The sequence below is a fragment of the Ambystoma mexicanum genome, chromosome 3q, assembly GCF_040938575.1.
Source record: "Ambystoma mexicanum isolate Mex_15411 chromosome 3q, UKY_AmexF1_1, whole genome shotgun sequence".
NCBI classification, from domain to species: domain Eukaryota; kingdom Metazoa; phylum Chordata; class Amphibia; order Caudata; family Ambystomatidae; genus Ambystoma; species Ambystoma mexicanum.
In genome coordinates this window covers 1,051,959,409-1,051,972,802 of record NC_090926.1, presented here as the reverse complement: position 1 = coordinate 1,051,972,802, position 13,394 = coordinate 1,051,959,409, and the positions used below count along the sequence as shown (strand labels likewise).

The 13,394-nt window shown below is 47.9% G+C and overlaps 1 protein-coding gene across 1 annotated transcript in view; it reads left to right on the top strand.

Annotated features, from left to right (window-relative positions):
• Positions 1-13,394, top strand: part of PGS1 (phosphatidylglycerophosphate synthase 1) — a 630,645-nt gene that overhangs the window by 140,001 nt on the left and 477,250 nt on the right. Inside the window, exon 6 of the mRNA XM_069655241.1 lies at positions 3,299-3,477. Within this exon, the coding sequence (XP_069511342.1) occupies positions 3,299-3,477 (179 nt within the window). The remainder of the gene's footprint in view (positions 1-3,298; positions 3,478-13,394) is intronic.

Genomic DNA, 13,394 nt, shown 5'->3' with positions numbered 1-13,394 from the left:
GGGATTAACGGCACCCGTAAGGATGCCGGTGCCGTTAATCCCCTACCACCATAATTCGAGGTCCCTTAGCGGGTTCCACCAGGAACGGCTGGTCTGACCAGCTGTTCTTAGCGGGACCCATTAAGGGACCAGGGAGCAAATAACGGGCCTGCTTTTAGCGGGCCGGTTATTTGCTCCTTCCCCATTCCCATTGAGCCCTATGGGGGCTAAAATGGGAATGGGGAATGGTTTACTCAATGTGGACTTACCGGGTCCTCCAAGGTTGGAATGACCGGTAAGTCCCCATTCAGTGACACCGGATCCGGGTTTGGAGGCAGTCATGGCACTAATAGCGCCATGGCTACCTCCAAACTCGTAATGACCCCCAAAATCTGAGAGACTATTTTTTTTTTTTTAATACAATTGTGTCGATTGACACATTTTTCCTGAGTTGCTGGTACCTCGGGGTCGGGTGAGGGGTTGCTTTACTATTTGAAAGAGGGCTTTGCTCCTGTTGGAGGCTGCCACAATGGTGGTGGAGTTATCCTACGGTTTGCGTGCAGAAATTTGAGGTTGATGAGGTCTCCCGGGTTATGTTTTTTTGCACCACCATTTCTCTAGGGCTCTGATTGAGCGTTTGTTGGAGGGGGTCTACCAAGGAGCGGATGGTTTGGTCTTAGCCAGGCTGGATTTTAGAGGGGTATGAGTGTCCACCAGTTTCATAGCAGGGTTGCTGAATAATTTCATGAGGCCTGAGGCATACTCTGTGGTGTTATCTGTAAAGTTTGCTTCTAGCTCATTGACCGGGAAGGTTTTGAATGAGTGGCAGTTTAGACTGACCTTTGTGAGCCATAGTCTAGTGGGTGACTGATAATGGTATGGTGGCGTGGACAGACCAGTCAAGTTGGAGAGGGTCTGCATAGGCAATTCAGGGGGATGATATGAAGACTAAGTCTAGGGTGTTGCCTGTATTGTGTGTGGGGGATAGCACAATTTGCTCAAGGCCCATGGAAGTGGCAGTGCGAAAAGCGTGCTCAGAGTGTGGCTGTCAGCCTGTGACTCGGGCGTTAATCAAAGAGAGAGACATTATTTAAATGTGCTCATTTTGCAGAGGAGAGTAAGTTGGCGATGTCTGCAATGAAAGAGTCACTCCTGTGAGGTGGTCTGTAGATGAGCTGGAAGGTGATGGATTCCTTGTGCGATAGAGGGACCCGGCAGGCGAGTGATTCAAATGAGCTTGTTCTGGGAGAGGGGATGATGGAGCATGACCAATCCCTTCTGTGGTAATTTGCTACTGCGCCTCCTGTCCTTCCTGGCCAGTTGGCATGTTGGATGCAGTGGCCTTGGTGTGGGAGGATGGGCAAAACCATGTTTTGGTGATGAACAGGGCATCAAGGTTGTTGTAGGAGATGAGGTCAGCAATCTCTGCAGCGTGAGCGACTGCTGACCAAGCATTGATCAACATGAGAGGGCATGTACATGTGGTCCGTTGGTTTTGGATGGGGGCAAGGGCAATATTGATGAGGTTTGGAAGGGTAGCTAGCCAGGGCTGCCCATGGCACTTGCCCATTCGAACCCTAGTGAGATTGGGGATGGGCTGTGGAGGAAGGGGACATGGGGATGTCTTTTGCTGAATAGTAGTAGTAGTGATTAGTTTGTAGGTGAAATGCAGGATAGCGGGTGAGGCCCGAACAGGCACAAACAGGAGACTTCCTTGTCTTTGCACGTCATTTGCTGTGGACGCTGGTGATGATGATGCGTAAGGAGGATTGATTAAATAGGTTCTGGTTGGAGCAACTGAGTGGCAGGGCCTGGTCACGTTACCAGCAGCCTACTGAATGCTTTCTGCCTGGACCTGGCCTAAAGCCCTTAAGTAGAGGGTTGGAAGGCGTGAAAACTGGACATGGGTGAAGCGACTGAGTGGTACGGCTTGGTCATGTGACCAGCAGCCTACTCAATGCTGTCTGTGCATCATGGGTATCTGTATTATGTTCATAAACATTTCCCCTTCTACTCAGAAAAATCATGAAAAGCATTGGAAAACACTAAAGTAAAGGGCAAGTCGTACTTTATAATTGGAGAATAACAGCTCAAGCAGAGTCTGCAGGAGACACACCCTACCCCACCTTTTAGTTCCTATTTTGAAAAGAGAAATTCCTGGCTGCTAATATGGGTTCAGAGATGCTGAGCATAGTTGGGGAATCTTCATGCTTGGATGATACTATGCAAAGATGGGGTTCAGGTCAGACGAACGAATGCCAAGATAGCTTGATCAGCATCAGGCGGAATTAAAGAGTGTGAAGGGAGTTAACTGTTAAGCCTCACTATGATGTCTACTCGAGGGAGGGAGGGAGGCAAGGAATGGAGAATGGAATAGAAAGGTCACAGTAATATTCATGAGTTCAGTCGATTGCTGAATCACAGAATGCGCAGCTCTGGCACATTGAAGGAAAGCATCTGCCGGAAAGTGTTTACCTCCCAGCACCCATGCATGTCGGTGGTCAGTGGGGGATACTATAGTTTTAAAGGCACAGGCAGTTTTGTTTTTTGCTTCCAGTTGAGAGAGTAGTGATGTTTACTGCTGGCAGTTCCCATCTGTTATGATTTCCAGATAACTTCAGAGAAAAGTTCCACAGCCTCTGGGAAACTGTTAATCGTTTGTGTCGTTTTACGTTTTACTTTCTGGTCTGGTGGAGGGATGTAATAGGCACACCTGCAACATGTGCAGGGGGGCGGCTCAAGCTATTAAGGGCCCCAGGATTTGTCTGAGGCTGGGTGGGGGTAATTTCAGGGGGTCCTCTCCACACATTATGCTGAAGGGCTCTTTATTTTTGGTTTACTCTCCAGCCCCCAGGTGTCTGGAGGTTCCACAAGGCACAATGTTGCTAGCAGATTCCTGTCAGTTTGTAAAAGAGACTGATGGTCTCTGTATTGTATTTGGAATGTTTGAGTTCTGATATAAAGCTAAACTGCAACTGTTCTTCCTGTATTGTACCTGTAAGGGGATCAAGGCCAGTCGCTTCTAGAATAACTATCCTCTCATAATCTAGCCTGGGACTGATATCGAAGGAAATAACGAAATCCCACTTGGGCTCCAGAAGTGCTACAGCTTTTACGTGGGTTGTTGTGTGCCCAGTGTCTATGCTGGAGTGTTCTCGCTTCTGAGAGACAAGTGTAGAGGTGTGATCTGGAGGGTCTTTTTGGAATCTATTAAAACAAGCAGAGATTGGTGTGCATATTGCACACCATATAAACCATAACTATGTAACCTTCAAAGATAGACTTTCATATAAAGCACAATTTCTCTGTTCTATTTTAGGGCAAATCTCAGTGACTCATACTTCACTAGTCGGCAGGACCGCTATGTGTTTTTACGAGAATGTCATGATGTGGCCAACTTTTTCACAGAGCTAGTGGCCGCTGTTGGAGATGTGTCCTTGCAGTTGCACCCAGATGATACTGTGCGTGTGAAAGACGGAATGGTGCACCCTTACCAAGGTAAGAAAGCGACAGGAAGCTAACTCGATGTTTGATGCGAAGGGAAGAAGTGCTAATGGGATTTCACATCTTTGGTTAAGTATCCTAGACACAACATGAAACCTTTGAACAGTATATAGAACAGTCTGTCTTGGGTTCATACAGGTATGTGTAAAATAGTTCTGCCGTATAAGACCAAGACAGTTTTCAGGAGCAGAAAGCATGCTTTGAACTAATTTGCAAATTCCATTGGTGAAGAGTATTCTATTATTTCTTTTCAAAAATCGAAAATGGGACGTCGACCGGGCGTTCCTGTAATACATTCCCTACTGTGGTATGCACAGTACCCATGATCCTTTATGCGTCAAGATCCTCAGATTGATTTTATTTTTCTGCCTTTGGGTTTGTCGCATTACGCAGTGTTTATAAAGATCAAGCAATACTTAGATACTTATCGATTTGTGACTGCTTTCATCGCTCAAGCTCGCTCGACGGAGTGTACTACTTGCCCAAGACGATCCATCGCATGCCTCGTGGTTACGGAAAATCGAGGGCCTACAACCTCTCCAGGCCTTTCGGCCTACACAGTAGGGAGAGTGGGGTCAGGGGTGACGGAGAGTATGTCCATTTAATTCCCCCTTTTACATAGTCTCCTTATCCACCAGCTTCGACAATGGAGAAAACTCAATTTACATTTTGTCCTACATGCAATAAAACAATTACCCCGGAAAGATGCACACAAAATGTGTAACTATTGTCTTCATATAGATCACCAGGAGTATAAGTATCGAGCCTGCAAGCTCTTAAAACCAAAGATGCTTAAATTTCGACGGTCGAAACATTAGGCAACCTATTCGATGCAGGCTGAGGCATCCGCTGAACCTCCCACAGTCACAGAGGACTCAAAGGAAGAGCAGGACAGTCCAAGTTTCATTAGCGACCCCCGCAGAGACATCTGGTATGTAACCTTCAGATTCTGTGGGCTGGTCCATAGCTCCAAAATGCATGCACCAAGTGCTGTTTTGGAGGCTTACTTTGGTGAAAAGGCCATACATATAAAACATACACACGGGGACCGGCCGGGTTTGGTGTCCAACACAAGTACGCTGAGCAAGTCTATATACACTGAAACACAAAAACATTCAACTCCCGTTTCCATGCATGCATCAAAAACATTTATGAAACGAAATCCTCAGCCCCCAGTGGTTCTCACTCGACCCACGTTTTGAAGCAGCATCCCAGCCTAAATTCCGAAGTGAAAATATCTATTCTGGCTCCAAAACAAAAATCTCAATTTCGGCACATGTTGGTAAAATTCATAAATCTATTCAGTTAGACCCACAACTATTACTGAGTGTTTAAAGAAAAAGCTCCCTCAGTGTGATCAGACAGTGTAGGTGGTCTTCTCACCTACATTTTCTCACCTACATTTTCCACTGTTAGGGAGAATTCTATGTTTAGGCTGAATTTCCTAACCTAGTGAGTCCACCAGCAGCTTTGCTGGATTTCTGGAGTTTGTTTTTTTTCTCCTGCCAAGAGTGAGACTCTTTTTCTCCCACTCTTGGACATGATTTATGGTGTTCCTTTGACTGTTAATGTGTTTATGGGCTATGGGGTCCTTTACTCGATAGGGTCTCATGTGTTTTTACTATGTGTGTTACACAGCACCCTCCGTGCAGTGACACCCCACCATAGACTCCATACCCTTGGACTGACTACTGTCTCCCAGGGCATGTAAAGTCACCATTGGCTTTACTAGTCCCAAATTATGAACAGAAACCAGTACAAACCATCATATTGTGGATGTACTGGTTGGGGCAATTTGATTGCCCAGAGGTCTGTTATTCGAGGGGGCACGTCTCTGTCCCCCCTGATCAAGTTTTGGCTGGTGGCAGTGGATAATACCTTTTATATTCGACCGCGAATATATCTCTATGGGATTTTCCCATTGTTCGAGGCTACCAACTTTAATTATTTAATTCTCATAGCCTCGAACATACCGCTGGTTTATTTATTTAATATTAATTCGCCGGTTGGTATTTTTTGCCAGGACTCTATTCTAAAATGGCGTTTGTGTTCTCTTCTGTGACTCCAACCCAAGTCGAGCCCTTTGTTCCACTTTTTGGCGGGCTTCTCCACAGAAGCCTCCAAAAGTGGTGCCACTCTGTCTGGGTACCACAGGGGATGTGGGAGGGGGTTTATGCACCCTGGACTGAGTTACCACTTAGCATGTTTGATTGACAGCTAGGCTGAGTGAATGGGGGTGTGCTGCATAAAAGCAGGGCTTTTGGGACTGGAACTTCAGAAGTCGCCACAGGACCTGAGAATCCGACGAGGGAGAAGCTGAACCGACCTGCTACGACGACACCACCGGTGGAGCCCTGCGGAACCGACTCACCACTTCCCGACGACAGAGAAGATCTCCCGGCTGGAGAGTCTTCTTCCCCTGGCTGGTGGGCACAACCAGTTTACCTTCTTTTCCTCGCATCCCAGGACGTCTTGTGGTCGAATTGCCCGTGCCAAGCATCCCGGCAACCGGATAGCCACTTACCACTGGACCGCGGATAAAAGGACCGCTCCTTTTTACTGAGAACTCCGCGGCTGGTTTCTTCCCTGGCAGTGCAACGGACTCCTGTTTTCTTCCCCGACGAGATCCTCTCTTCCCCCGGACGAAGCACCGACTTGCATCCGCTGCCAGGAACAACTGCCCCCACTGGAGTATTCTCACCACTTTAAGGTACCATGTCCGCCAGGCCTCCCTTTCTAAAGATTGCTACAAGGTAATAATAATCCCTTAACCTTCTGGACTGGGCTGGCCCCCTTGACCATCCAACTGGTCCCTTTCTTTTGGTCCAACTCTTTCTGAACCTTTTCGAGACTTTTGTGCAACCGTGTGACCTTGGACACATTTCATTCTGATCCTCTTAAAGTGGATCCGGCTTTCTGAACTCTAAATTCACGGTTTGACTCTGCCTTCCTCTCTTGCTGTGTTCTTGTGAAAGTGTTGGGATCTGTTTCAATTTATGCTCCTCCTTTCTCTCCCTTTTAAACCGAATTATTAGAGTGCCATCTGCGTTAAGCGCTCACCGCTGTCTGAAAATAAGTGGGGCTTTACTTAAGACTTGTCTAATATTCTTTTAAGGAAGTGTATATCTTTTAGTGACCGCGTTTCTGAACTGCTTAATATTAGTGCCTGTGTGTTTTATTAGATGTGGTTTTAAATAAATAATTATATCTCTTTTACACCAAGCTCTGGTCAGTGTTTGCTTGTTCTACTGTGTTCTTGTGACCTATTGTGTATACTCTACATACTGCCTAACTCTTCTTGAGGGAAAGTCTGACTGCTCAGCCACAGCTACCAAGTGAATCTGTGTGGTACAGACTGCTACCAAGTGGGTTTACTGCCAAACACCTGTAGTCTTAAATCTTTTGCAGTGGTCCCAGAGGGAACTGCACAGGTTTCTGCCTAACATCCACCACTTGGCCATTAGAAAGTTTTGAACAAACCATGAATACGATGTCCTCCTTTATGCCGTTCTTGGATAAACATCCAATTAAAAGGAAGTATATTTTTCTGAGGCGGTTGAACCGCAGAAAAAAGCCAAGCAGTGCCCACACCCACATATGAGGACCTCATTGAGGTGCAGGAATTCACAGAAGACGCAGAAGACCCATTTAAGCAAGATCCAAGGACTGACACTGATGACCTCCCTGTTCCGTCTCCTTATATTATCGATGATCCAGTTTCATCTTCCCCCATAGATGACAACATTTTATACAATGACCCCTTAAAAAAGGCTGCAACTTTTTCAGAGTCCTAGGAAGATATGGATTTTGTGGATGAAATCCTTAATGAGAAGAGACAAGTAGGGCAATAATCCCCCCTCCCTATTGTAGTAATTTAAAAGACAAATGAGTCTGCCTCCAACCACCCCTTCACTCACAAAAGTGAGAATCCTGATAGAAAAAAAGATTTAAACTCACTCCAACAGTGAGTGCATCAAAGGGCCTCTTAAACCAGACTCATTAGTAGTTACCTCCACCGCAAGAGGGCAGGAACACCTTTTAGCCCCGTCTGATGCACCACCACACAAGGAGAGCAAAGAAATATATGCTCTAGCGAAGAAGGTAGCTACATTGTCAGCATACCAGACTAGCCAGTAACACTTAACTACTGGCTGGTTTTTATATGGTGCAGCGGGATGAGATGGAAGAGCTGGTTAATGACGCAAATGAAACCGTTTAAATCTCAAATTCGAGGGGATTGGGTCCTCCGACGTATTCCATATCTATGACATGTAATCACCACAGCTGTGCTGCTGTCATGATCTCTGCTTCCAAAAGGTCAGGGTTTTCCCAACTCCCTTGGAAGCAGATCCATAACCCAGGTTCCGAGTGCCAACCAGTCCCAATTGGGACCTTTTGGACCCAGTCCTGGCGCCAGTGGCACCAGGCTCATAAATATGCCCACTCCCAGCGCTGGAAGCGCCGGGCTCATAATGCTTGGGTGGACTTACCTGCAGCAGACCATGCTGCTTACTTGCCTGCCAGTTGAGCCTCTGATCCTCTTCTGTTTGGAACTACTTTTCCTGTTGGGTGGGGCTGGAGCCACTCCCTAGATTCAGAACACTGGAACTCTTCTGGAAGGCAGGAACTCTTTTTTTACCAGGAACTCTTTTCTTACTTAGGCGTGGCTGTGGAAGGAGACAACTAAGCACTACAGGAGGCTATTTAAACCACCCCCGGTGGATGAATCTTGCTTTGCGTTATTCTGCACCCTCTGCAGCAGAACGCTCATCGTGTCTTCTGCATCCGGTCCTGGGCCTAAGGAAAAAGGCTTACCATCCTGAATCCAGTCTTCAGCAACACCTATAAAGACAAGAAAGAACAGGTTAGCATTCCGGCATCTGAAAGGCAAAGGCTTACTTACTCTTCGTGCGCTCCGGAGGTCTTCACACTGCATTCTGGCATCTGAAAGACAAAAGCTTACCAACTCTTCGCACGCTCCGGAGGCCGTCGGCGCTGCATCTCGCATCTGAAAGACAAAACAAGGTGCGTTTAAAGACATTGGGGAACTTTAATACTCACGTGCCATTACTCCTTTCCACATCTAACCCAGTGGGTATCCCGGCACCCTGCAGCCGCTCCGAACTTGTACCTGCAAAATAAAAAGACAGTTAGAGCGCTTTGTGAAGCTGGCAACAAGCGCTTACTTACGTGCTTCCAGGCGCTTCTATTCATCACACGGGCTCCATCTTCAACTCACTTCAGCCCGTCATCCGCCATCGCCGGAACCCTGCAAAACAAGAGACATCATTATTAAAGACTTTAAAGACATTTGAGTTACTCGAAACTTACCGTTCGTGCAGTAAACGACGGACAGCAGTCCTCTGAAGTCAAGAGGCCTGCGTTACCTATCCAGTGAAGAAACTGGCTACAGCACCCTGCCCCGAGGCAGATGGAGAGCTCGGCATTCACTTACCTAAGGTGAGAGCGTTAACCTGTGGGGGTCTACAGGAGAGGAGAAGAGGAAAGAGATGGGGACACCCCAATAACCCCAGTTCATTAACCCCGTATTTTCTATCTGCAGACATCTTACTCTGCACGTCAGGCATACTGGGCACAGAGGTCCAGCCCAAAGAGCCAATCGGGTGCTGCACATCACCTTTGAAGATACGGTAGTCGCCCAGTCAAGACCGGCGCCTCTGCGAGAATCAGGTGAGCGTTACAGAACGCAAAGCCTACCGCAAAACTCTCGCCCAGGCGCTATGGAAACCTCGGATACTGACCACCTAGCCCAGTTACTTGGGGAACTAAGGGCAGAAGTGCATGCAGCTCGTCAGGATACAAACGCTCTAAGAAGGGAACTAATTATTTCCAAGGAGAGAACAGATGATCTTGCTAGACAATTGCTACAGTCACAAGCCGGACAGACCCCGCTACCCGCATCAGGGGCAAATCTTCCTTCAACATCCTCTATGAATCCAGTGCAGATCAACCTACCTGGGAATGTACCTCTGGCTCCGCCCGAACGATTTTCTGGTGACCCAAAGAGGTTTGCGGTATTTATCAATCAGTGCCGGTTGCACTTCTTATGCCGGCCAGCAGCCTTTCCAACTGATCAAGCTAAAGTAGCTTTTGTACTTTCGTACCTTAGTGGCAATGCGGCAGACTGGTCGATCCCTCTAGTTAATCAAGATGATCCGGTTCTCCATGATTTTCAAGCCTTTCAGCTTAGTATGGAAAAACTGTTCGCAAGACATGCACAGGGGCAGGCCTTGGACAATGAGCTTCTTTCGTTGCGACAGGGTAATCAAAACCTTTTGGCTTATATTGCATCTTTCAATAGACTAATAGTGGAAACTCAATGGCCTGAGGACAAAAGGATTACGCTGTTTTATAGAGGTCTACGTGGAGAGCTCAAAGACGTTTTAGCCCAAGTAGTGAATCCCCCACAAGACTGTTCGGATTATATAGACTTGGTCGTTCAAATAGATCACAGACTGCAGAACAGGAAGGCCGATCGTTCCAAGTTTGATGCTCGAGTATTTTCCAAACCGCGAACTCCTTCCGAAGGAGTAGACTCCGGGGAACCCATGCAAATAGGGGGTCTGAAAGGTCCTCTAACACAAAGGGAGCGGGAAAGGAGAAAACAGTTGCAATTATGCCTATATTGTGGAAACTCAGGGCACTTTCTTCGAGACTGTCCGGTGAAACCTGCCAAGAAGGCAGTAGGAGCTGCAGTTACCACAGTTACAAACTCTGAGCAGGGAAACGACCTCGCCCGACAAGAATAGAGGTCCTCTTGCCGAGCGTGAAAACCAGTTCCGTGACCTCGCATTTCGTGATACCTATGGTCCTCATTAGCCCTGATAATCCGGGTCGATTACATGCAATTGAAGCTTACGTCGACAGCGGTGCCATCGGCAATTATGTGGATCATGAAATGGTTTTGAGGATGAATCTAACTCTTTGTCCCAAGGCTGTAAAGGACGTCATTACTACGGTGGATGGTACGGAGATAGCCTCCGGGCCAGTAACGCACACCACTCAAGAGGTGACGCTAGTAAGTCAAGATGGACACCATGAGAAGATCGTGTTCGATGTGATCAAGGCCCCTCAGTTCCAGATTATTCTAGGAATACCTTGGTTAGAGAAACACAATCCTCTGATCGATTGGCGAGCAAGAACGGTCCAGTTTCCAGAATGTGTCTCTACGTGTCACCCTCCACCTGGTGTTGCACTGGCAGCAATTTCTTCAGAGACTCCCCAATTACCTCCCGAATACCTAGAATACCAAGATGTTTTCCGGAAGGAGCAGGCTACCTCTCTACCACCTCATAGGTCTTATGACTGCCAGATAGACCTGATACCTGGATCTACTCCTCCTTGTAGTAGAATTTATGCCCTCACCGAGCCTGAGAACCTTCACCTTCGACAATACCTGGATCAATACCTGGCAAATGGGTTTATTCGTCCCTCCAAGTCCCCTGCCTCTTCAGCTTTGTTCTTCGTTCCAAAAAAGGAAGGAGACCTTAGAACTTGTATAGATTATCGCTCCCTGAACCAGATCACCGTTAAGAATAGATATCCGTTACCTTTGATCCATGAACTCCTGGACCAAGTCAGAAAAGCATGCATATATACAAAGCTGGATCTTAGAGGAGCTTACCACTTGGTACGAGTAAAAGAGGGCGATGAATGGAAGACGGCCTTCCGCACCAAGTATGGGCTATTTGAATATCAGGTCATGCCCTTCGGACTTTGCAATGCCCCGGCCGCCTTTCAATATTTTATGAACGATGTCCTCAGAGAGCTCATAGATGTGTGTGTTGTTGTTTACATCGACGACATTCTCGTTTATTCTTCATCGGAATCTGAACATCGGAAACACGTGAAAATGGTCCTCGAAAGATTGCGTCAACACAAACTTTTCGCTAAGTTGGAAAAATGTGTTTTCAACGTGACTGAAGTTGAATTCTTGGGATTCATATTATCACCTGGCGGAGTGCGTATGGATTCAAAGAAGGTCGATGCAGTTCTCAAATGGCCATCACCATCCTCCGTAAAAGGTGTGCAAAGCATGTTAGGCTTCGCTAACTTTTACCGCAGGTTTATCCCCGAGTTCTCTCGAATAGTCCAGCCCATCACTGCCTTGTTAAAGAAAAACAAACGTTTTGAATGGTCTACCGAGGCGGAACAAGCTTTCCAGGATTTGAAGACTAAATTTATCTCTGCACCAATCTTAAAACACCCTCGCCCCGAACTCCCCTATATCGTGGAAACTGATGCTTCAAGCCTTGCCATGGGGGCAGTTCTATCACAAAAGAACCCGGTAACCAATCAGTTGCATCCCGTGGCATTTTGGTCCCGCAAATTCTCGCCTCCTGAAGTCAATTACACGATTATTGACAAGGAACTTCTGGCTATCAAGTCTGCCTTTAAGGCTTGGCGGCATTATCTGCTGGGGGCCCGACACACCGTTACTGTGATTACGGATCACCGAAACCTGCAATATTTGAAAACCGCAAAAGCCCAATCCTCTGGACAACTCCGTTGGGCATTATTCTTTGCCGAGTTTGACTTCATAATTACCTATCGACCTGGTACCAAGAACGGTAAAGCCGATGCCCTTTCTCGGATGGGAGTGGAAGAACACTTGATCAACCCTAAACCTGTACCAATCATTCCCGAACAAAGAATTCTGGGTGTAATCACCACAGAATCCATAGAGGAAGTTAAGGATAAAGCCAGGCAACTTGTAACTCCAGCAGACATACAGAATTGGCATCTGCAGGGAAAGGACTTTGCAGTAAAGGACAACTTATTGTATTTCCAAGAACGATTATACCTACCCAGCACAGATTTACAGAAAAAAGTAATCTCTTCTTATCACGACTCTTTAATGGAAGGTCATCCCGTCCGACGTCATCCGATGTGATAAGTAGGACGCACGACGCCTGTAGCCTCAGTTCCGTTTTTTCCGCGAACGTGTTGCTTCGTGATTCTCGGTTCACGCCTCGACTCTTTAGAGTTCTGTTCTTCTCGGTTCTTCGAACCTGCTCGTTTTTTGAAAATCCTTTGTGTGAAGATGTCTTCTACTTCGTCTTCGACCCCGCGTCCGGGTTTCAAGAAGTGCGGGGAGTGTGGGTCCAAGATGTCGGTGACGGACTCGCACGACGCCTGCCTCTGGTGCCTCGGGGAGGCCCACGACACGGATGACTGTATCGACTGCCAGTCGCTCACGTCCAAAGCCTTACGCTAACGTAAGAAGAAGTTGTCGGTAGGTCGGGTGTCCAAGCCCAGGAAGTCGAAGTCTGCGGGGCTTTCGACAGATGATACAAGGGGTGACTCTCCGCGTCATCGTGGGAAGTCTCGTGGGTCTCCTTCTAGGAGTCGGTCTCGCCACTCCTCAGCCTCTTCAAGGCATTTTCGGAAGCGCCGACACCGGTCGTCTTCCAGGTCCTCTTCGGAGGACTCTGCCCGGCACGTCGCTTACCCCACCAGCCGTGCGACGCCGGAGGAATGGGCTTCCTTCGGGAAGAAAATGCTGGCGATTCTTGAGTCGCAGGGTACCAAGCCGTCCGCGCCCCCGAGTGGGGTCGGTTGTGAGAGGTCGAGAGACACCGCTCGCAAGAGTGGTCGGCACGAGTCACGGGAGAGGTCCCGTTCGGACAAGGAGACTCGTTCTCGACGTACCCGTTCCAGGTCCCGGTCCTCGACGCGTTCGAGACCGTGTGCACCTGTGAGGTCTTCGAGGAAGACATCGACGTCTGAGGCGTCGAGGGCGTTGGCAGGCTTTCTCGAGGCTCCGGCTCCGAGGAAGTCGTCGAAGCCGTCGACGCTCCGGTCGTCGAGGGACACGCTCGGGGCTCCGGCCTCGAGGGCTGTGTCGACGCCGCCGATGCTGGAGGCGCTGCATCTGACGTCGACGCCGA